General features: G+C 45.0%; 1 protein-coding gene across 6 annotated transcripts in view; it reads right to left on the bottom strand.

The window, feature by feature from the left end:
- Positions 1 to 24,460, bottom strand: part of PLA2G6 (phospholipase A2 group VI) — an 82,653-nt gene that overhangs the window by 42,541 nt on the left and 15,652 nt on the right. For all 6 annotated transcript variants that reach the window (XR_010321689.1, XM_064283545.1, XM_023559990.2 and 3 more), the window contains 3 exons: positions 5,096 to 5,311; positions 3,860 to 4,043; positions 1,950 to 2,137 (listed from right to left, as the gene is read on the bottom strand). Coding sequence is in view for 5 of the 6 variants with exons in the window: in XM_064283545.1 (XP_064139615.1) it covers positions 1,950 to 2,137; positions 3,860 to 4,043; positions 5,096 to 5,311 (588 nt within the window). In the remaining variant the exon portion in view is untranslated. The remainder of the gene's footprint in view (positions 1 to 1,949; positions 2,138 to 3,859; positions 4,044 to 5,095; positions 5,312 to 24,460) is intronic.

The raw sequence follows: 24,460 nt of genomic DNA, 5'->3' as shown, positions 1-24,460 counted from the left end.
TTTCAGAAAAGTATGATTTAAAATCAGGAAAGGTGCACATCAGGGTTGTATCCTTTCACCATACTTATTCAATCTGCATGCAGAGCAAATAATCCGAGAAGCTGGATTATACAGAGAAGAATGTGGCATCAGGATTGGGGGAAGACTCATTAACAACCCGCAGTATGCAACTTGGTCAACTGGCATCAATATAGTCCGTAAAGACAATGTTCTACATCCTAACTGGGTAAGTAGCATCTGGGGTCTTAAAAGCTTGTGAGCAGCCATCTAAGATACAACGACTGGTCTCTACTCATCTGGAGCAAAAGAGAAAGACGGAAACCAAAGATGAAAAGAAGAAACTAGTCTACAGAAACAACTAGTCTACACAAACAATGGCTTCACCTACCTGGAGACCAGAAGAATTAGATGGTGCCTGGCTACCACTATCAACCATTCTAATCAGGCACTCAGTAGACGGTCCCAGGTAGAATGGGAGAAAAATGTAGAACAAAACTCAAATTCCTAAAAGAAAAAAAACTCAAATTCCTAAAAGAAGGTCAGACTTATTGGACCAGTAGAGACTAGATGAACCATCAAGATTATCACTCTGGGATACACTTTAAATTGGGAGCTCAAACAACTCCCAGAGGTCACATTTCAGTGAAATGACAGATTGGCCTATAAAATAAATAATCTCACTTGTGAGTACTGTACTCGTCTGAATAATCATCTAAATGAAATCAAATGCTAAACAGTTTCCCTAGATCAAAGATGAGAAGGTAAGGGGGACAGGGAAGCTAGATTAAGGGAAAGAGAACAACCAGAATGGAAGTAACGAGAATGCTGATATATTATGAAAAATGTAACCAATGTCACTTAACAATACATACAGAACTTGTTAAATGAGAACCTAATTTCCTGTGTAAACTTTCACCAAAAACACAATAAAATATTAAACAAAACAAAACAAAAAAAACCCTGCAATATTAAGATGACACAACCTTGCTTGTTGAAAGTGAAGACGACTTGAAACACTTGCTGATAAAGATCAGAGACCACAGCCTTCACTACAGATTACACCTCAACATAAAGAAAACAAAAATCCTCACAAATGGACCAATAAGCAACATCATGATAAATAACATAAAAAAAAAAAATTTTTTTTTAAGTTGTCAAGAATTTCATTTTACTTGGATCCACAATCAACGCCCATGGAAGCAGCAGCCAAGAAATCAAATAATGTATTGCATTGGACAAATCTTCTGCAAAAGACCTCTTTAAATGGTTAAAAAAGCAAAAATGTCACTTTGAGGACTAAGTTGTGCCTGACCCAAGCCATGGTCTTTTCAATTGCTTCCTATGCACAAAAAAGCTGGGCAATGACTAAGGAAGACTGAAGAAGAATTGACGCCTTTGACTTCTGGTGTTGGTGAAGAATAGTGACTATACCACGGACTGCCAGAAGGATGAACAAATCTGTCTTGGAAGAAGTACGGCCAGAATGCTCCTTGGAAGGGAGGATGGCGAGACTCCATCTCATGTACTTTGGATATGTTATCAGGAGGGATCAGTCCCTGGAGAAGGACATCATGGTTAGTAGAGGGTCAGCAAAAAAGAGGAAAACCCTCAACAAGATGGATTGACACCGTGGCTGCAACAATGGGCTCAAGCATAGCAACAACTGTGAGCCTGGCACAGGCCCAGGCAGCGTTTTGTTCTGTTGTACGTAGGGTCACTATGAGTCGGAACTGACCCGACGACACCTAACAGCAACAACCAGAAAACTGAAACTGTTCTATTTCTTGCAACGGAGATGCACGTGCCTACACATTTATCATGCACTCCTTCTTTGTGCCAGGCCAGCTCCCAATACACAGCAATGAAGCTGGGGGACCTGGAACCTCTGTTCTGACGTGGGGGGTCCCACACTCTGTAAGGGCCCCGCTCACCTCGGGGTGACGACTTACCCCTTCTGGGAGAACTTCATGGCGGTGTGGATGGGGTAGCCGCCAGGCCCCAGGACGTTGCATCGGGCATTGCAGAGAAGCAGCACGCGCACCATCTCCTGCTTCCCCATCTGGCAGGCCAGGTGCAGCGGGGTCAGCCCTTGGTTGTTGACGTGGTTCAGGCCGGCCGATGCGCCCTTGCCTAGGAGCTGACAGTGGTACGTGGAGGCGGGCTGGAGCCCACACACAGAGGAGGCCCTGCACATCCCTCCCCGAACACCCACCGTGGCAGTCTCTCTCTGGGACAAATGAGGGAGGGAAGCTGGGCTTCATGAGGAAGTTGATAAGAGCTTAGAGAGCAGCAACAGAGAAAGGAGGCTCTGGAGAAAGACAGGACACTGACTGCACCAGGGTGGGCTGGGGGCTGGTCTGGCATGACTGTGCTTTATCCAAAACATTTCTGAATCAGCACAAGAGAACCTTGAAAAGGTGGTTGCATCTAGGGATGGACACTGGGGTCTGGGTGGGAGCGATACTCACAATTCATTGTACAGCCTTCTGTTCTGTTTGAATTTTTTTCTAAGTGAATATATTACTGTCTTTGATTAAAAAATACCAGTATTAAATAAAGAGCTGGGAGGGTTCTGTTTCCTCGCCTTGGGCTGAATGCTGTCTCCCTGAGGCAGACTTGACCACTGGGCACCCTCGTGACCATAGGATCACCTCACAGGTGCTGACGTTGAGGCCTGGGTGCAAGGACCAGTCCCCCTAACTCACAGGTCTGCAGCCCTCCCTGGGTACCGTTCTGGACTTGCTGAACCTCAGGGTCTTCGGCGAGGGAGGAGACAATGACCCCCCCACCCCTCAGAGGGTATTTTGAGAATTAACTAAACTAAAACACACACAGTGCTCAGCACAGTGCCAGGCACGAGGCCAGCCTGGATGAAGGACAGCTAGGGTTGTACGTGGCTCTTGGTCAGGTGTGTGGATACACCCCAGCATCGAGACTGGGATGCATGGGATGCTGTGCTGAGCAGTGGGTGGGCTCTCAGTGCAGGGGCAGCATTCCCTTCCCTGAGAGTGCTAATCACATGATATACATCCACACATTCTGGGATAATGTAGCTCCATTCAGATCCCAAGGCAGAGAGAGGGCTATAACCTTTAGAAGAATCTTCTAATCCTAGGCCATAAAACACCATCCAATACTCTGCCTTTTCCTTTCAACCTAATACATATAAAGTAGGGGCCCTGGTGGTGCAGTAGTTAACAGCTGCGGCTGCTAGCCTAAAGGTCAGCAGTTGGAATTCACCAGCCACTCCTTGGAAACCCAATGGGGCAGTTCTACTTCGTCCTGTAGGGTCGATATGAGATGCAATTGACTAGACAGCAACGGTATTTATATATATAGTCTTTCCTTAACATCACTTATACTCACCCACACATTTCTATCCCCAGTTCATCCTTCTGCCCAGATAATAAAAAAATTAGCAGAAGGAGAGCCACTGGCGTAAATGCCTAAGGAGCTGGTAGGAGATTTGTTTTGAGTTCCTGTAAAAAGTTAAGCTCGGGTGCCCCTGGACCAGAACCTTCTCTAGGCAGGGGCTGAAATGAATGTGCCCAGCCCAAGGGTCTGGCACACAGTGGGTGCCTGGGAAAAGCTGAACTACATGGATTGACTGGAATTGGGCCTTGAGTTTATTTTGCTGGGCTGATGACTTCCCCAGGGTTGTCAAAGCAAAGTGACCGAGGATGTGTGTCCTCCATAAGTGTGGGGAGGGAGGAACAGAGGAAGACGCTCAGGACTGAAGGACCAAAGGGGGGCAGTGAAAGGCCCGGGGGTGACACCTGAGCCCAGGGGCCCAAAGAGAACCGTCGGCTTAGTGAGGTGTCGCCGGCACAGGGGGTCCTGCCCCTCTATCGCTACTCACCTGCAGCACCTGGGGGTTGTCACCCTGGACAGCGTAGTGGAAGGCGGTCTCTCCGCTTTTGTCGGTGACGTCCATCTGGGCGTGGCAGTACTGCACCAGCTCCACCAGGGTCTCCCCGTCACCCTTGCGGCAGGCCAGGTGCAGGGGTGTGCAGCCTTCCTCAACCTCGGTGCTGTTGGCACAGCTGCAGAGGCCGGGGAGACGAGCAGGTCAGGTGCCAGGTAGGAAGGGGCGCCGAGCCACCCGAGTACAGAAGCGGGGAAGCAGGCTAAGGAGATGGCACATGCATGTGGTGCTCAAGCTGGCACTGAAGCTCAGGGTGGATTCGGAATTTATTTGCACTTGATGTGATTTGTATCCGATTTGTTCCTGCATGAGAGATGTGCCCCAGGGCCACACCAGCGTGAAGAGGGCAGCGGGATGACACAGAAAGGGTCACAGAAAGCTGAAACCTCACTAACATCGGGCAAGTCACTTAACCTCTCAGGCCTCCGCTATCCTTATCTAGAAAAAAGAAAAATCATACCTGCCATGTCTGCCCTAGTGAATGGATAGAATTTTCCATTCAAGATTAAGAAGACAACTGTCCACAGAGATTAAATACTTCAAGGTACTGCAAATTGTTAAGTTTAACGAGGATTTCTGAGCTTTGGCCTGGGAGCCGGAACTGAGCTGTCTAGAGCAGAGAAGCAGACGTGTGGTTACCTCAGGGCAAGATGGCCAGCTGGGGCCCTGTGGAAGCACCCAGCTCAGTGCCCTTGTCAGGGGGCACCTGGATGCATCTGTTGACTGAATGAAGGTATGAAAGCAGGTGATCCAGCTTCTAGAAAGGCAACCGGATCTTTGGGAGGAGACACCAAGGATGCGAAGCTCTTTTCAGGCCTCTCTGCTGAGGGAACTTGCACAGGTCACACGGCCCCTCTTCAGACAATGATGCTTCAGGAGGGTGTTGTGAGGATTAAATTTCCCGGTGGGTGTGAAACAGCCTGAACCTGGGTCAGTTCTCAGAAATGTTACATTCCTCCTTCTGACTTTATCCAGCATTCTTATATTTGAACCTGGGGGCCATGCTGCTCCTTTTTAAATCAGACTATCTGGGCAACCTTTGGGTTGACTGAGGGGAACTGAGGCAGGACAGAGAGATTCCCCACAGCTCTACCCATCTGCACATACAGGCTCACGCACAGTGTCCAAATGGTCCCGTCCCCTGCCCACCCAGCAAGGTCCCCCGCCCACCTGATGATGCGGCTGTGGCGGAAACACTCCCGGATCCCCAATTCCACCGCCAAGTGGGCCGCCGACCAGCTGGGGTGGTTGCGGATGAGGTCAGTCAGATGCTGCAGGACCTCTACGTTCAGGACCTGGGGCGAGCTCTCGTAGAAGGGCAGCAGCTGGGAAGAGTACTGCTGGAAGTTCACCAGGGCGTCGGCCTCCACCTCCAGCTGGAAGAGCCTGTGGAGCCAGGATGGAGGAGGAAGCGGCAGAAGTGAGGCAGGCAGGACCCTGAAGCCTGGGGCCCAATGAGCAGGCTGCTACCTGCTTCAGGTTGTCCCCCTCCCTCACGTACACATCCATACATACACCTGCATCCTCAGGAGTCTGGACTTCCTTTTGACTTGAAAACGGTTCCTTTCCTTTCTTTTCTTTTTTGTATCATTATGTGGTGCTTTTATATTTCCTCAAAGCCTTACCTTATTCACTAATTGAACTATCACATCTGAGAGCTCCAGCATATGCTTGACCCCTGGCATATGTTGATATGTTGTTGTTGGGTGCCAACAGGTTGTTTTCGACTCTTGCAATCCCACCTGACAGAGTAGAACTGCCCCATAGGGTTTCCAAGACTGTAATCTTTACAGAGAAGGAGCCCTGGTGGCACAGTGGTCAAGTGCTCCGCTGCTAACCCAACTGTCAGTGGTTCAAACCTACCAGCTGCTCCACCGGAGGAAGATGTGGCGGTCTGTCTCTGTAAAGACTACAGCTTCGGAAAGCCTAGGAGGCAGCTCTACTCTGTCCTATAAAGGTCACTATGAGTCAGAATCCACTAGATGGAAATGGGTTTAGGAATCTTTAAGGAAGCAGATCTCCAGGTCTTTCTCCCGTGGAGCCACTGGGTGGGTTTGGACCGCCAATCTTTCGATTAGCAGCCAAGCGAACCACCAGCGCCCTTTTTCCCTAGCATACGGTAAGAACTAAAAGAGTGTAGTTCATACTAAACGTCCAACCATAGAATGTGAAACAAACTGCGGTGTATCCATGTGATGGAATTTGATGGAGCTGTTAATATGTTAAAAGAATGGGGAAATGTTTATTTTGTAATATTAAGTTTAAAAAGGATACAAATTATATGTGATTCAGTGTGACCTAAACTGTATCAAAAAAAAAAAAAGTGCAGAAAAAGACTGAAAAGAAATACATCAAAATGTGCCTGGCAGCATAATAAATAATTTAAGTGCTCTTCAAATTTAAACCCATCCCTGTAGCTTCTAAATTTTCTACATTGAATCTATATATATTATTTTTTATAATCAGAAGAAAAATATATTATTTTTTATAATCATTTTTAAAGGGTTGGATTTGAGTCCAAGTTCTGCATTTACATTGCTGTGTGACCTTGGGGAAAGTCCTTACTTCTCTGAGTCTTGTTTGAAAAGCAAGGCTAATTGCACCTGTCCTTCCTACCCCACAGAGTTACCGTGAGGGCCAGATGAGATGACAATGTAAGAGCACTTCAAAAACCCTAACACTTGGGACAGTAACAACGAGATGGTTACTTGAAGTTCTGACCAGGGCTTTCAACATACCAGAAGGTTTGTCCTATAACCTTGACAAGGCCAGTAACCAGCCTGAGTAGAAGAGGCAGTGCCCCGAGAGTATTGGTTCAACAGGACTGGCTGCTTCTTCCAGACCAGAAAGTGCAATTGCTCAACAAGTATCTGTTGAATGCTTGACCTGTGCCTGACACTATTCTAAATGGAGGGGTAAATCAGCGGACAAAACAAACAAAATGCCCTGCCCTCTTACAGTCTATGTCCCTGTGGGGGAGATCAACAGAAAGGTGAAAAAACGCAAAATAAGAGAGTACATTAAGTAGACTGAGGTAATAAGTGCTAGAGAAAGAAAAATACAGTAGGGAAGGAGGATTTGGAAAGAAGCCATTTCTCAATCTCCTTGGCTGGTTTTTGTTCACTCGCCAATCTCTTAACATTGGAGTGTTCCACATGAAAAGTTACTCATATGTCAAATATAATGACAATCAAAAACAGACCATCGCTGGATTTAGCATCACTGAGATCATCAGTGACCCTGACAAGAGGCCTTGAGGTGGAATAGAGGGAACAAAAGCCTGATTAGAGTGGGTTTAAGAAAGCACAAGACCATCTAAGATACATCTATTGGTCCCATCCTGTCCAGAGCAAAGGAGAATGAGGAAAACCAAAGACACAAGGAAATATTAGTCCAAAGGATTAATGGACCACATGTACCACAACCTCCACCAGCCTGAGCCCAGAAAACCTAGATGGTTCCCAGCTACCACCACTGATGGCTCTAGTAGGGATCACAAAAGAGGGTCCCGGACAGAATAGGAGAAAAATGTAGAACAAATTAGAAAAAAAAAAAAAGACCAGACTTACTGGTCTGACAGAGACTGGAGGAACCCCTGAGACTATGGCCCATGAACACCCTTCTGACCCTAGAACTGAAGACACTCCCAAAGTTTACCCTTCAGCCAAAGATTAGACAGATCTACAAAATGAACAATAGCACATGTGAGGAATGTGCTTCTTAGTCCAATCAAGTATATGAGACCAAATGGGCAGCACCTGCCCAAAAGCGAAGATGAGAAGGCAGGACAGGACAGGAAAACTGGATGAATGGAAACAGGGAATCCAAGTAGAAACAGGGAGAGCGCTGACACATTGCAGAAATTGTAACCAATGTTGCAAAACAATTTGTGTATAAATTTTTGAACTAGAAACTAATTTGCTCTGTAAACTTTCACCTAAAGCACAACTAAAAAAAAAAGAAGTGAGAAATTGGAAACAGCAAGTACAGACAATGTTTCTGAGGAGTTTTGCAGCAGAGAGGAGCAAAGAAAGAGAGTGAAAGTTAATGAGGGAAACTGAATTAGTGTTTGAATGCTGAGGAGGATAGTCCAAAAAGAAAATGGGATCTCTTTTAGGACTTCCACTTCCATTAATGGCAAGCCAGTAATGTGAACTGGACCTCCTACTGGAGACAATCAAAAATGCTGTACAAATATAAAAAGCCTCTGCTTGAAGGCATCAGATATCTAATAAGACTGTGACAAATCACCAGGCTGGAGTTAAGGAATGAGGGAAACTCAAGAAACTGAGCCTAGCATTAGGTATTTTGTTCCCTGAGAGGCTGGAGGGAGCAGTAGCACCGTTAACAGCTTCACGAAGCTCAGGGACAAGAGTTGGAGTCCAGGGGTCTGCCAAGGAGAAAGCTATAAACCCTTAATTTGGGTTGAGACCCAGAAGGACTACACCTTAGGAATAAGTGTGAATGATAAGTAGACAGACTCTCATAGCCACTACAGCTCAACCTCAAATAATTTCAGTTCCAGAAACTAGACAAAAGTTATTCTGACTGTTCCCAGCTACCTGGGAGAAGAAAACACAAATCCTCTCAGGATAAGGAAACATCAAACTAAGTATCAAATTATTTCTACAAGCATTTCTGCAAGAACAGTATCCACCACAGAACCGAAACTAACCAGGCACTAAGGAGATAAGACAACATGAAAGAAAACCAACAGAAACAGATCTCTGGGGGGTGGCTGCATGTACTGAAGTTAACTAACACAGATCTTACAATAACTATGATAATATTCATGACGATAAAATAGAAGATTCAGAATTTTGACAGAGAACTTTAGGCTCTTTTTAAAAAAAGGAATTAAATGGAAATTACAGAATTAAAAAAACACAATTGACAAAATTAAGAACTAGATGGCTAGGTATAATAGCAGACTGGATAAAGCTGAAACAAAACAGGAAGAGTAAACAGAAAGATAGGTCAGAAAAGAGTAAAAGTAATAATAATGGTAAAACAAAAGAATGGAAAATACAGGAAAGAAGATACGAGACGTAGGATATATAATGAAAAGATCTAACATACATATAAGTGGACCCTTAGAAGCAGACGAGAAAAAGAATTAGATATAAGCCACATTTGAAATTAATGTCTGGAAACTTTTCCAAATTCATTAAAAACATTATTACGATTTAAGATACCCTATGAATCTCTCCATTCCAACCCCCTAAAAAAAGAGGAGAAACCCACACCTAGGCCCCTTGTGGCTGTTTTGAAACATGGTTGGAAAATTCTTTGGCACTCCTCCCACTGAGTGATGGGAATCTATGTCTCTTTCCCATTTAAGCTGGCTCTGTAACTGCTTTACCAATAGAATATGGTACCCTGGACACCCTTTTAACACAGAGCTGAAGCCACTTCCAAAGTTCACCCTTCAGCCAAAGATTAGACAGGTCTATAAAACAAACAATAACATCAGTGAGAAATGTGCTTTCTTAGTTCAGTCATTTATATGAAACCAAATGGGCAACACCTGCCCAAAAGCAATGACAATAAGGCAGGAAAGGATAGAAATAATGGACAGATGGAAACGGGGAATTGGGGTGTGGAAAGGGAGAATGTTGACACATCGTGGGGACTGCAACCAATGCCACAAAAAAATTTGTGTATAAATTGTTGAGTGAGAAACTAATTTGCTCTGTAAAGTTTCACCTAAAGCATTATATATATGTGTGTATGTATATATATATATATATGGTAGAAGTGACACAGTCTCAGTTTCCAGAGTAAGGCCTTAAGACAGTGGAAGCTTCTACTTTCTTTCTCTTGGGACACAGCCACTGTGTCATGGGGAAGCTGAAGCAACCCACAGAGAAGATTTTGGCCCTGGACCCTTGGCCCTGATGAACTCCAGCCATGTGCAGAAGTGGATCCTGCAGTCAAGCCACCCAGCTGATGTCATGTGGAATAGAACTGGGCCCTTCCCACTGAGCTCTGGTCAAACTGCAGATCTGCAGGCTAAATAAATGATTCTTGTTTTAAGCCACTAAATTTTGGAGTCGTTTGATACACGGCAATAACTGATAATGATACATATTGTTCAACACATAATAGTACAGCAATAACTGATGTACGCATCATATAACTGCTGAAAACAAAATGTAAAGAGAAAATATTTGAAAATAGCAGAGGAAAAACAGTTATTTTCAAGGGAGCAATCATTAGACAACTGGCTTCTCAACTGTGGAAGCTAGAGACAATGGAATACCATCCTTATTCCACTGTCTTTTTTTATTAGACAGAAGAAAATAACTGCCAAGGAGAATTCCAGACCAAAAAACAAAAACTTTAAGAATGAACTTGAAATTTAAAGTTTTCTTTACAAAAACAAACAAACAAAATCAGAGACTGTCATTAGCAGACCTACACAAAAAGAAACATAAATGAATACTTTGGGCAGAAAAGAATGAAGCACCAAGAAAATGGTAAATATGTGGGTGAATCTAAAGGAATATTGATTATGTAATGTCTTGTCGGGTTTAAAACAAAAAATAGAGTAAAAAACCCACAACATGGCATAGAAGCTGGAGGAGGACAAAGAGAGTTAAAAAGTGTCCTAAAACTCTTTTGGCAAGCAAGGTTGTATCATCTGTATACCACAGGTTGTTACTGAGTTTTCCTCCAGTCCTGATGCTGTGTTCTTCTTTGTATAGTCCGACTTCTCGGATTATTTGTTCAGCATACAGACTGAATAAGTAAGGTGAAAGGCTACAACCCTGATGCATACCTTTTCCAATTTTAGACCATGCAGTATCCCCCTGCTCTGTTCAAACAACTGCCTCCTGATCCATGTGCAGGTTCTACATGAGCACAATTTAGTTTTCTGAACTTCCCGTTCTTCGCAACATTATCCATGATCTGTTACGATCCACACAGTCGAATGCCTTCATGTAGTTGATAAAACACAGATAAACATGTTTCTGGTATTCTTTGCTTTCGGAAGAGCCATCTGATACCCACTCACATCTGATAGGAGCAATTATATCCCTCGTTCCACACCGTCTTGTGAAGGAAGGTCAAAGACTACAAACTTCAGCATGGATTACACCTGAATGTGAACAAAAATCTTCACAACTGAACAGATAAACAGCATCGTGATAAATGGAGAAAAACTGAAGTTGTCAATGATTTCGTTCTACTTGGATCAACAATCAACATCCATGGAAGCAGCAGTCAAGAAATGAAAGGACATATTGCACTGGGCAAATCTGCTGCAAAAGACCTCTTTACAGTTTTAAAAAGCAAAGAGGTCACTTTTATGACTAAGGTGCATCTAACGCAAGCCACAGTGTTTTTAGTCGTCTCATATGCATGTAAGAGTTGGAAAATAAAAACGGAAAACAGAGGAAAAATTGATGCATTTGAACTGTGGTGATGGCGAACAATATTGACTATACCATGCACTGCCAAAAGAACAAACAAATCAGTTTCAGAAGAAATTAAAGAAAACCTACCGATCTTAAACAATTTTCAGAAAATAGGAGAAAGACAGAATAGTTCTCAGTTCTTTTCATGAGGCCAGCATAAACCCGATACCAAAACCTGACAAGAAAAAGAAAGAAAGAAAGAAAAAACTACAGGCCAACATATCTTATAAACATAGATGCCAATGGTCTAAACAAAATATTTGATTTAATCCAGCAATATATAAAAAAGATACGATATGACAAAGGGGGATTTAGTCCAGGAATATATGGCTAGTTTAACATTTGAAAATCAATCAATATAATTCACCACATTAACAGAATAAAGGAGAAACTAACAAACAATTGGATGTAGATGTAGCTCTCAATTGTTTCAGCATAAGCACTTGATAATATACAGGACTCATTCATGAATTAAAAAATAATCAAAAGCAGGGATATAAAGAGGTACTCCTTGCACAGCACACCAATGTTCGTTGCAGCATTACTCACAAGAGCCAAAGGGTAGAAACAATACAAGCATCCATCAACAGATGAATGAATCAACAAAACGTGGCATATATACACAATGGAATATTATCCAGTCATAAAGAGAAATGACATCCTGATACTAAAACATGGATGAACCTTGAAAATAACATGCCGAGTGAAAGAAGCCAGACACAAAAGGACAAAGAGTCTGTAATCCCATTTATATGAAATACTCAAAACAGGCAAAGGCGTAGAGACAGGAAGCAGGCTAGTGGTTACCATGGGCTGGGGAGGGGGCGAATAGGGAGTTATTACGTAAGGGATACAGAGTTTCTGTTTGGGGTGATGAGAAAGCTTTGGAAACAAATAATGATGGTGGTTGCACAACATTGTATGATTCATGCCACTGGATTGGACACTTGAAAATGGTTAAAATGATCGATTTCATGTTGTATGTATTTTACCACAATTAAAAAAAAAAAAAGGAAACTCTTAGAAAACTAGAAATAAAAAGGTTCTTTTTTCTTAATATAATTTTAAAAACCTAGAGCAAAAACTATACTTAATGGTAAGATTTTGAAGCTTTCCCCTTTGAGATCAGTAATGAGATAATGATGCCTGCCTCAACATTTTACTGGCCATTCTTGCCAGAGGTAAGGCAAGAAAAATCAATAAACAGTATAAGGATCGGAAAGGAAGAATTAAAATTGTCACTATGGACAGATGATAGGATTGTGTTTTTACAAAATCCCAAAAAGGCCTACAGATAAATTATTAGAACTAATAAATGAGTTTAGCAAGGTTGTTGAACACAAGGTGAATACACAAAAATCAATCACATTGCTATATACAGCAAGAGTTAGAAAATTTTAATAAACACCATTTACAACAACATCAAAAAGTTTCACACCCCTAAGAATAAATCTAACAAAATATGCCTAAAACTTCTATGCAGAGAGCTACAAAGTATTATCGAAAGAAATTAAAGAAAACCTAAATAAATGGGGGGAGGGAGTGAGCATTCCATATTTATGGACTGGGAATACAAAGTTGTAAATTCTCACCAAACTGCTCTACAGAACCAGCATAATTCCAGTAACAATTCTAAAAGGGTTTTGTTTGTTTTGAGGGTCTGTGGAACTTTTTTCTGGTAAAAATATAAAGGGCGAAGAATAGCCAAAAGAATCTTGAAGAAGACGGTGGGAGAGTTTGCTGTACTAGATATCAAAATTTATTGTAAAGTCACACTAATTAAGACAGCATAGCATTTGTGCAAGAAATGGAAACTAGAAGAGGTTTCAGAAACAGACCCATACCTAGTGGGACGCCTGATTTACGACCAAAGTGGCACTCTAGAACATCGGGAAAGGACAGTTTTCAATAAAAAGGCCTGGGAAAATGGGATCTCCATGTGAAAAAGGAAAAAGAAGCTTGACCCCAACTTGACACTATACATACTAATTCAGTTCCAGGTGGAAGGTCACTCTCATGATGAAAGGCAAAACAATCAAGCTTCTAGAGGACAGTGTAGGAGAACGTTCTCAGGACTTCATGGTACAGAATGACTTTCTTAAACAAAGCACAACATAATGGAGAAGATTAATAAATCTGACTTCATTAAATAGAAGAACTCCATCCGAAGTTCAAGAAAGGTCTCCCGAGGCAGTGACCGTTGACCTGAGACCTGAACGGTGTGTAGGAGCTGGCGTGTGGTGATCTGGGGAGTGATGAGCACAGCAGCGATGAGCTTGGCATGTCTGAAGAGCAGTTGAAGAAAAGAAGAAACATTCCAGGAGTCACGTGCAAACCCAAGAAGACAGTTCTCTGATTACTGCGCAGGCTGTGTGTGTGAGATGGACAGAAGCCCTTTCGTACACGGGAACTTTCTCTTAGAATTCCTGACCACATCTATTTCCCTCCTTCCTGGTGGTCATGTTTTTCCATTAATGACTCACCTCACTGACAAGATTATAAGCACCCAGAGGTCACACACCTTTTTGTAAACCATCCACTGTGCACGGCACGTACTGGACAGTCTCTAAGTTGACTTATGAGGTGGGGCAGTGGAGAGAGCACTGGACTGGGAGTCACAAGCTCCAAATGCGAATCAGCTCTGTCACTAACATGCTGCGCAATCGCAAGCAAGTCTCAGTCCCCCTCTGAACCACAATCATGAAAATGAAAGACGCCACATTGCCTGGTACAGCTGCCAAACGTGAGTTTCTTCATAGACAGGACACCGGCAAAGTCAAACCTTTCTGTAATTCATGTAACGAATATTTGTAAGAATATTTATTCTTTAAAAAAGGGAAAATAAACATTGAATCATTAATAAAATCAATCATAAAAAAATCTAAGAATTTTTATTTATCAAAAGACATCATTAAAAAAAAAAAGATACCACTAAGAGAGTAAAGGCAAGGCAGTGAGTGGCAACTGCAACACCTAAAACCAACAAAGGAAAGGGCTTGTATCTGGAACACACACACACACACCCCTCCTAAAACTCTATAAGAAAATGATACACATCTTTATTTTTTTTTAAGCAGTCAAGGGAATTGAGCAGGTACTGCACTAAAGAGGACAGCCAAATGGTTAATAAATACACCAACTGGTGTTCAAACTCATTTGTAATCGGCCAAGTGCTAAATAAAATCACAATAACCTACTGCTACACACCCAACAGAATAACTAACATGTTTAAAACTGACAATACCAAGCATCAGAGGATATGAAGTAACAGCAAATCTCATTCACGGCTGGTGGGAAAACAGATTGTGTTATCTGCTAAAGTTGAAGGTATGTGTGCCCTACGGCCTAGCAATGCCACTTCGAAATAGATGCTGAGCAGGCATGCACGCAGAGATGCACCAAGAAAAATACCCAAACGCCCATTAACAGCAGAATAAGTAAAATGGTGATACGGTTACACAATGGAAGCCTACCGCAATGAAAACGGCTGGCGAAGCTACGTGCAAAAATACCTATAAAATGTTGAAGTGGCAAATGTTTTGTTATATATATATTTACCACATTTTCCTTCTGAGATATAATAACCAAAAAAAAAAACCAAACCCACTGCCCAGTTGATTCCAACTCATAGTTACCCTACAGGGCAGGGTAGAACTGCCCCATAGAGTTTCCAAGGACCACCTGGTGGGTTCGAACTGCTGATCTTTTGGTTAGCAGCCACAGCACTTAACCACTATGCCACCAGGGTTTCCACTGAGATAGATATATAGAAATAGATACTTCTTGCTGTCAGATGCCGTCGGGTTGGTTCCAACTCATAGTGGCCCTGGGTACAAGGGAATAAAACACAGTTCGGTCCTGTGCCATCTTCACAATCGTTGCTATGTTTGAGCCCATTGTTGCAGCCACTGTGTTAATCCATCTCCTTGAGGGTCTTCCTCTTTTTTGCTGACTCCCTACTTTACCGAGCATGATGTCCTTCTGCAAGAACTGGTCCCTCCTGATAACACGTCCAAAGTATGTTAGACAAAGCCTCACCAGCCTCCTTTCTAAGGAGCATTCTGGCTGTACTTCCAAGACAGATTTGTTCCTTCTTCTGGCAGTCCATGGTATATTCACTATTCTTCACCCACACCATAATTCAAAGGTGTCAATTCTTCTTCGCTCTTCCTTAGTCATTGTCCAGCTTTTGCGTGCATATGAGGTGATTGAAAATACTTGGGTAGCATCTCACAAGCAAAATGTTGAGCAAAGAAGCAAAATTGATTAGTATAAAAGTCCATTAGTGGTTACCTTTCTCAGGGCTGGGGGTAGGGGGCTTCTGGAATGCTGCAATATTCCACTTCTTGACATGGGTGGTGGTTATAGAGTGGTTTGTGATACATCATTGAGCTGGACACACATTTTTGTATGTGTTATATCCACTATTTTTTAAACAGTTCTAAGAGAGAATAAGGGAGGAATTGAAGACAGTTGAATACAGGAAGGTCTTTCAAGTTTTGCTGTAAAGAGAAGAGAAATGTGGCACTGCCTAGACGGGGAAGTAGAGTCGAGAAAGAGCCTTTTTTTAAAGATAGAAAAAAAAAAAAAAGAAGCACATTTATACAGTGATAGAAAGATCCAGTAGAGGTGGAAGAATTATTAAGCAGGGGAAAGAATTGCCGCACTGTTGTCCTGGAGTGGATGAGAGGGGAGGGCCCAGGGTAGAGGGACTAGAATCAGCTAGAAGCAGAGATGGCACACCTATAGACACAATAGGGAAGGCCAAATATATGGTACATATGTGGGCAGATGGAAACCCTGATGGCATAGTGGTTAAGTGCTACGGCTGCTAAACAAACAATCAGCAATTCGAATCCGCCAGGGGCTCCTTGGAAACTCTGTGGGGCAGTTCTACTCTGTCCTATACAGTTGCTATGAGTCAAAATCGACTCGACAGCAATGGGGTTTTTTGGGGGGTTTTGGTGGGCAGATGGGTGGAGAGAGTTTGTGGTCACTCTCTCCTCTTCTGGTTGTTTCTATCTTCTCAGTGAGACAGAAGCAAGGTGATCAGCTAAGATAAGCATGCAGAGGAAGGGGCTGGAGGTTTGATGAAAGAAGAGAAGGAGTGAAGGAGCCGGCTAGGAGGCATAGAGGCAATGGACCAGCGAAATCCAAAAGGACTGCCAACCAGCACGACAGGCCTCTTGGAGGGCATGTCCTAATCTGAAAGTGAGACCAGGCAGCGTGGAGGTATGTCCTCCAGCTTGGGGGTTGGGAGGGGAGTCAGTGGAACTAACTAGACTTGGGGTTTTGCTGAGAAAATATGATGAAGATGGAGGGGACATGAAAGTTGAGTGTATGCAAGAGAGTGACTATAATGCCGGAGCATGAAATTTAAGCTGGGTAAGAAGGGAAGACCATGAAATGGATGAGGAGCTGTGAAAAGGTAGAAGGATCCATCTACCATCTACAGGGGTAGGAGAACTGGCATTCAAGGGACTAGAGAGAATGCGCTGGAAAGACAGGAGGCAGAGATGGGGAATCGGCATGCTTGAAACATATTTACAGAAGAGCCGCTATTACTGGTTGTTATGGGTTGAATTGTGTCTCCAAAAAAGGCATGTTGAAGTCCTAACCACCAGTACGTGGGATCTTATTTGGAAAGACAGCCTTTGCGTATGCAATGAAGTTAAGATGAGGTCATTACAGTGGGCCCTAATCCAACATGACTGGTGTCCTTAAAAGAAGAGAAGAGATACAGACAGACACACACAGGGAGAACACAACGTGATGGTGAAGACAGACACTGGACTGATGTATCAATAAGCCAAGGAACACCAAGGCATGGAACAGATTCTCCCCTAGAGCTTTCAGAGACAGCGTGGCCCTGCTGACACCTTGAATCTGGATGTCTAGCCTCCAGAACCACAAGGGAATAAATTTCTGTTGTTTGTGGCTCTTTGTTATGGCAGCTTTCAGAAACTCATACGCTGGTAATGATTGGTAAGGTCTAGGGAATGACCATATGGACGAGGAAAGGCCGAGGAATCAAGAGGCCAGAGTGTGTGGAGGGTCACCTATGTGAATATCAAAAATGTCAAGAACCAAGCCAGGAGTGGGGATGGCTCCCATCTTTGAGGAATGTGGGGCAGTGCCCCAGGGGTCATGGATATCTGCCACCAGGAGAGAGAGTAGGTACTATGGGAGGGTGATGTGAGATTCAGCCTGAGGGGCTTCTGGAGGAGGGAGGGAGAGAGTCTTCGAGCAGCAAAGAGGAGCAAGGAGGACCTAATCCTACCTCCAGGCCCAGTGGGAGACAGACAAGAGAGAAACCTCTCAAGAGGGCTTCAGGTCCTAATGAAGTGAATAGCATCTGAGGTCTTAAAGCTTGCGAATGGCCACCTAAGATACAACTACTGGTGTCTACTCATTAGTAGCAAAAGAGTAAGAAGGTAATCCAGAAACAAGTCTACACAAGCCATGACCTCATCTACCCTGAGACCAAAAGAACTAGATGGTGCCCAGCTACCACTACTGACTGTTCTGACTGGGTCCACAATAGATGGCCTCAAATGGAATGGGAGAAAAATGTGGAGAAGAACTCAAATCCTTAAAAAAAAAAGCAAAGATGAAAAGATAAGGGGGCAAGGAAAGTAGAGTGCTGGAAAGGGAACAAACAGAGCACAATTAAAGAGAATGCTGACACATGGTGATAAATGTAACTTATGTCACCGAACAATTTGTTTGGAAACTGTCAAATGGGAACCTAACTAGCTGTGTAAACTCTGACCAAAAACTCAATAAAATATTATTTAGAAAAAAAAAAAGGCGGGGGGGGGGTAGTGCTGCAGGGGAAGCGGTGTCCCAGGGGGGAAGACGGTACGGGTTAGGGCAAGAAGTAAAAAACACAGATTCACCACCATGTGATAGGTCATCCCTGCCCTTCTTAGGAAGCTACAGTTGGACAAAAAATTATCAAATGTGGGAACTTTGTGAAACATGTATGCTAGGGCTTGCAATCAAGACATTATGCCTGATAACATACTTTATAAAGAAAATGTTCTACATCCTCCTTTGGCGAGTAGTGTTGGGGGTCTCAAAAGCTTGTGAGTGGCCATCTAAGATACTCCACTGGTCCCACCCCGTCTGGAGCAAGGGAGAATGAAGAAAAACAAAGACACAAGGGAAAGATTAGTCCAAAGGACTAATGGACTACAACTACCACAGCCTCCACCAGACTGAGTCCAGCACAACTAAATGGTGCCTGGCGACCACCACTGACTGCTCTGACAGGGATCACAATAGAGGGTCCTGGATAGAACAAAATTCTAACTCACAAAAAAAGACCAGGCTTACTGGCCTGACAGAGACTGGAGAAATCAAAAGAATACGGCCCCTGGACACCCTTTTAACTCAGTAGTGAAGTCACTCCTGAGATTCACCCTTCAGCCAAAGATTAGATTGACTCATAAAATAAAACAAAACTAAATGGGCACACCAGCCCAGGGGCAAGGATGAGACGGCAGGAGGGGACAGGAAAACTGGCAATGTGGAACCCAAGATCGAGAAGGGGAATGTTGACATGTCATAGAGTTGGCAACCAATGTCACAAGACAATATGTACATTAATTGCTTAATGAGAAACTAATTTGCTCTGTAAACCTTCATCTAAAGCACAATAAAAAAAAAAAAAAAGAAATTACATCTGAGAAGCTACTCGATAAATGTGAAACTACATAATGCCTTGGGGGCCCTGTAAAGGCCCTGTAGTTTCCCATAATATAGGACACGTGACCTGGGAAGTCCCACTTACCTCCTGAGCCTCATACAGGGCAATAAAAAAAATGTTGGTGGGTGGAAGGCCCTCTTCTGTATCAGGTGACTGAAAATGAATCTTGTTCTCCTAAGCACATTGGACCAGTAGTCCTCCTGTCTGCAGTGGAAAACCCCTCCCTCACCATTCCACCACCATCAGGCTAGCCCTCCTACGAGAGAGGAAACTTCATATCTTCTTCCCTTTGGTTAACATGGGAAATGGCAGACCCTGGTAGTAGGCTGACCTCTAATGTGAGTATGACAGCAATAAAGATCTGCGTCGAAAAAAAAAAAAAAAAAACAGATTGAGAGAGAAGGTTAAAGATCTGGAGAACTCATGAGGGTCTTGTCTTTCTGCTGTCTTCTGGAACTAAGCCCCCAGACTGAACCCATATGGTGTCAGCTCCTGAAAGCTGCTGCCTTGGTGGGAGCGGTCTGTGGATAAAGGGGTCTGCAAAACTCTTGAAATTCCATGCAAAATGTGTGGGTGTGCATTTTGGGAGGAGGGGGTCCCTGAGACTTCCAAGGGGATCCACGACCAAAACATGGCCGAGAATCTTTAGGCTGGAAGGCTTCCTAACACTCTAGTTTCTAGTCCAGCGCAGGCATCCCCCCTCCCAGCCACATGCTCTCCAAACAGCTCCTCCTCCACGGCTCTGAGCCTGTCATGTGCTAGGCCCTCTCTCCACGGTGCCCTTTCCCACTTCTTCTCTGGTGAAATTCTCCCAGTCCTTGCTGGTCCATCTCTAACTCATCCACTTCAGTGAAGCCTCTTCTGATCCCTCCTGCCAAACACGCTTTACCTTCAGTGATCACAGATTCATTCATCCATTCAACAAATATTTACCAGGCGCCCATCACACTGGGCATTAAGAATACAGAAATGACTCAGGCCCAGGCCCTGCCCTCGGGAGCTCTCACAGTCTAGGGCGAAGACAGATATGTAAACAGACACATGGCAATCCAAGCAAGAGGTGCCACCCATAAGTATGGAGAGTGTGGAAGGAGGACAGAAGAATGAAGGCTCACAAAGCAGGGACACATGGGCCAAGGAGTCGGGAAACAGCACTCTCAGCTGAGGGAAAAACAAGGGCAAAGAAAGAAGTGTAAAGGGGCAAGGCCTCCTCGGGGAATGCGAGACCTTTACAGGATTCCATGATAACATTTATTCTGCTGTGTACACATCTACCTTTTCTGGCTACTGCATGAGCCCCTTGAGGGCAAAGACCCGCCATGTTCACCTGTGCTCAGTGAAGATGGGCCATCGGCTGGACACGTGAATGAATGAGCAAGTCACAGGGCATGTGGCCATGACACAGACCACTCCCTTGTCTGACGTTTCCTTATAAGTGTTTTTACTGCAAAAACCCAAGGGGGCATTGGTGGTTCAGTGGTAGAATTCTTGCCTCTATAAGGAGACCTGAGTTCGATTCCTGATCAATGTACCTCGTGAACAGCCACCACCCAACTGTCAGCGGAGGCTTATGTGGGCCTACGATAATGAATAGGTTTCAGCAGAGCTTCCAGACTAAGACTAGGAAGAAAGCCCTGGAGATCTACTTCTGAAAATCTGCCCGTGGAAACCCTGTGGAATCACAACGGTCCAATCCTGTCGTGCATGGGTCGCCATGTGTCAGGGGTCAACTTGTGGCAGCTAACAATAACAACAATGGCAAGGACCCAGTCCAGAGAGCCTCAAAAGTCAGTCCCCTTTGGAAGGCAAAGACCACTTGTCCAACACACTTTGCTTATCCTTCCCAGGATTCCTGGCAGGCCAGCACTGCTTCTGCTGAGAGTTCCGTGAGGGACTGGCAAGGCTCATCAAATATTATGATGTCACAAGTAAATGTGAGCGGTAAATGATTAATCCATACCAGGAACAGCATTCTTGATGTTATCATAATGTACACAGCACGCTTCGAGGGACTATCCAGGGCCCCATGCCATATGTCGGGCAGGGAGGGTCCAGGGTCAGCCCAGGTGAGCTATGCAGTTCACTGCACTACAAAACAGACCTTAGGGCAGGGAAGTCAGAGTGGAGGTTCTAGAGCCAGATGCCTGGGCTGGAACCCCAGTGCTGCTAAGAGCAGCTGTGGGACTTTGGGCGAGTTACATAAATTCTTTGAGCATGTTCCCTCATCTACAAGACGGGGTCACCAATAACCTCTACCTCCTAACTGTAATGCGTTAACACTTAGACTAGGTCAAGCATGTTACTACTGCTCTTGGGTGCTGTTGGGTCGATTCTGACTCATGGCAGCCCCACGTGATGGAGTAGAATTGCCCCATAGGATTTCCTAGGCTGAAATCTTTACGGAAGCAGATTGCCAGGTCTCTCTTCCTCAGAGCCGCTAGATGGGTTTGAACTGCCAACCTTCCATTTAGCAGCAGAGCGCTTAACCGTTTGTGCCACACAGTATGTGCTGATAAACTGGAGCTACTACTATCCTTGTTGTTGCTGCTGCTGCCTCCTGTATCATCAGGTCCAATCTCTCCACCCAGTGGGGATATTGTGGGGCTCACAGGCCGTGAATAACAAAACCTGAGGAGGATTGAGGACGCCATGCCTGATGACGAATAGCAGCAAAGGTGCAAGGGAACAGCGAGAACCCCGTGACCTAGCTCTGAGGCTGGAAGCTGGACCTGGACATCACCTCTAACACGCTGAAGTACCTTGGGGACAGTCCAGAGCTCTCCAGGGAAGTCAGGGAGGAGACATTTACGAGACAGAAGCTCAGCCCCTGAAGGAAGGGTAGCGTGCCAAGCCTGCCCTCTTCAAGCTGCTGGGTGTTCAGGGCAGGGGGAGGACTCTGGCTCAGTGCCTCGACGCCTCCTCTGCAGCCTTGCCCTCCCCACCACCACCCTCCCTCCACCTCTCAGTCGCCACTGCCGCAATTCTCCATAACCTCAACTCCAGCGTCCCACGATCTACTCCAGCTCACCCCGTCTACCTGCCTCAGCCCAACAAAGGGCCCAGCACATGGTGGCCCCTGGTGAACACTGCTAATGCTGAATGAACAGGCCGCCTTATTCATACCACAAGCCTGACATGTGTCAGGCACCGAGCTGGGTGCTGGGGACATGGTGGTCAACAGGACAAACAGCCCTGACCCTCACAGAGTTGACAGTCTACCAGGAAAGCAGGGAACAGGTGCTGTGGGGACACACCACAGAAGCACCTGTTTTCCCCAAAGCCCAGAGGAGGGCAATCCCGGAGGGTGGCAGGCGGAGAAAGGGAAGATAGGTAAGGTAAGAGCCTGGGCAGAGGTCAGGGGCAAGAACTGATACCAAGACGGGAAGGTGAGGCTCCATCACATGGGCCCTTTTAAGGCATGCTAAGCTCCTGATAAGGAGCCCTGGTGGCGTGAACAGTTGAGCACTCAGTTGCTAACCAAAGCGTTGGCAGTTCAAACCCACCCAGTGGCTCTGCAGGAAAAAGACCCGGCAGTCAGTTCGTGTAAAGATTACAACCTAGAATACCCTATGGGGCAGTTCTACTCTGTCACATGGGTTCAGTGTGAGTTGGAATCCACCTGAAGGCCCCTAACGACAACCAGCACCTGATACGGTAAGGAAAGAAGAAGCCCTTGAAAGGTTAAGCAGGGGAATGACTTGGTCAGATCTGCCCTCTGGAGAGGCCGCACTGATGGCCACTCAGGAGAAGGGGAGAAGGCTGGAGGAGAGCAGGACCACAGGCAGAGTGACAGGCCAGGAGGCTGCTGCAGCCAGAGCCACCGTGAGCAATGACCATGGTCTAGAAAAGTGTCCCAGCAGCAAAGGGAGAGGCCTATAACTCTCGCTTAGACTGACACATGGCGACCTGGCATACAGGCCACTTCCCAGCATTCTTTCCAAGTTGTGGCTGTGTAACTACGTTCTGGCCAATGGGAGTTAGTGGAAGGCATGTGTGCAACTTCTGAGAAGTGTTCCTAAAGAGAGGAAGGGGGCCCTGCTTCACCCTGTCCTCTGCCTTCCTGCTGGCTAGGAAGCTGGACATGATGGCTGGGCCTTGCCTAGTCATCTGGGACCATAAGGTAGCCTAGGACACCAGACAAAACAGAAGGAGCCTGGGTCCCTGAGGACCTTGTGGGGCAGAGTTATCAGGCACGCCCTCATCTGCCTTGACTTCCCTTGAGAGACAAATGAAGTTCTACCCCGTTTAGACACTAGTATTTCAGGTTTTCTAACACTCAAACAAGGAGCCCTGATGGCGCAGTGGGTGAACGCTCAGCTGCTAACTGAAAGGCTGGCAGTTGAAACCCGCCCAGCAGCTCTGCGGGAAAAAGGCCTGAAGATCTGCTCCTGTAAAGATTACAGCCTAGAAAACCCTATGGGGCAGTTCTACTCTGTCACGTGGGGGCGGTTATGAATGGAAAATGGACTCAACACCAACCAACAACAACATCGCTCAAGAGGAAACTAGTAACCCTAGGTAGAGAAAAAGATGCAGATCCAGGAGATGCTTGGGAGGAGAACCTAACAGACTCAGCGATGACCTGATGGGGGCGGGGAGGCAGGAGGCATCAAGGGTCACTCCTGGGTTTCTGGGCTGCACAACCACATGGATGGCGGTGATGCCGTTGCTGAAATGGAAATGCTAGGGTGGCAGCAGATTAGAGAAAAGGTGGAAGAGACTCCAGAGCCCAGTGAGGAAGGCCAGGGATGCAGAGAGGGATATTTGCTTAGCTTGAAACCCCACCCAATGCTCCTTATTCTGTCTCAATACATGGGAAGAGAAATGGTTTAGAAACCAGAAGACCCAGATTCTATCTGTACCTTCACTGCTTCCTAACTGTACAACCTTGAATGAAGCGTTTATTATCTCTGTGCCTCAGTTTTCTCATCTGTAAAATGGGATAATGTCTTCCTTGTCTATCTCAAAGGATCAATGAAGGATGTGTTAATATAACATGTGAAAGTGTTAGGTAAACTGTATGTTGTTATTGTTGTTGTTAAAAAAATTTTTTTTTAACAACATACACAACAGAACGAAACACTGCCTGGTCCTTCCCCAATCCTCACAATCGTTGTTATGCTTGAACCCATATAGTACCACCCAATCAAGGGTTAATAATACTATTGCTGTTGTTGGTTGCCATGGAATCGATTCTGACTCATGGCAACCCCAAGTGTACAGAGTAGAACCACTTCATAGGGTTTTCAAGGCTGCGACCTTTTGGGAGCAAATCATCAGGCCTGTCTTCTAAGGTGCCTCTGGGTAGGTCTGAACCACCAACCTCTTGGTTGGTACTCAGGCACTTAACCATTGGCACTACCCAGGGACTCCAATAGGTATGGTTAATAAACTGTTGGCCAA

The sequence above is a fragment of the Loxodonta africana genome, chromosome 4, assembly GCF_030014295.1.
Source record: "Loxodonta africana isolate mLoxAfr1 chromosome 4, mLoxAfr1.hap2, whole genome shotgun sequence".
NCBI lineage: Eukaryota > Metazoa > Chordata > Mammalia > Proboscidea > Elephantidae > Loxodonta > Loxodonta africana.
Note: the sequence above shows the minus strand (reverse complement) of the source record. Positions and strands in the feature narration are given on the sequence as shown.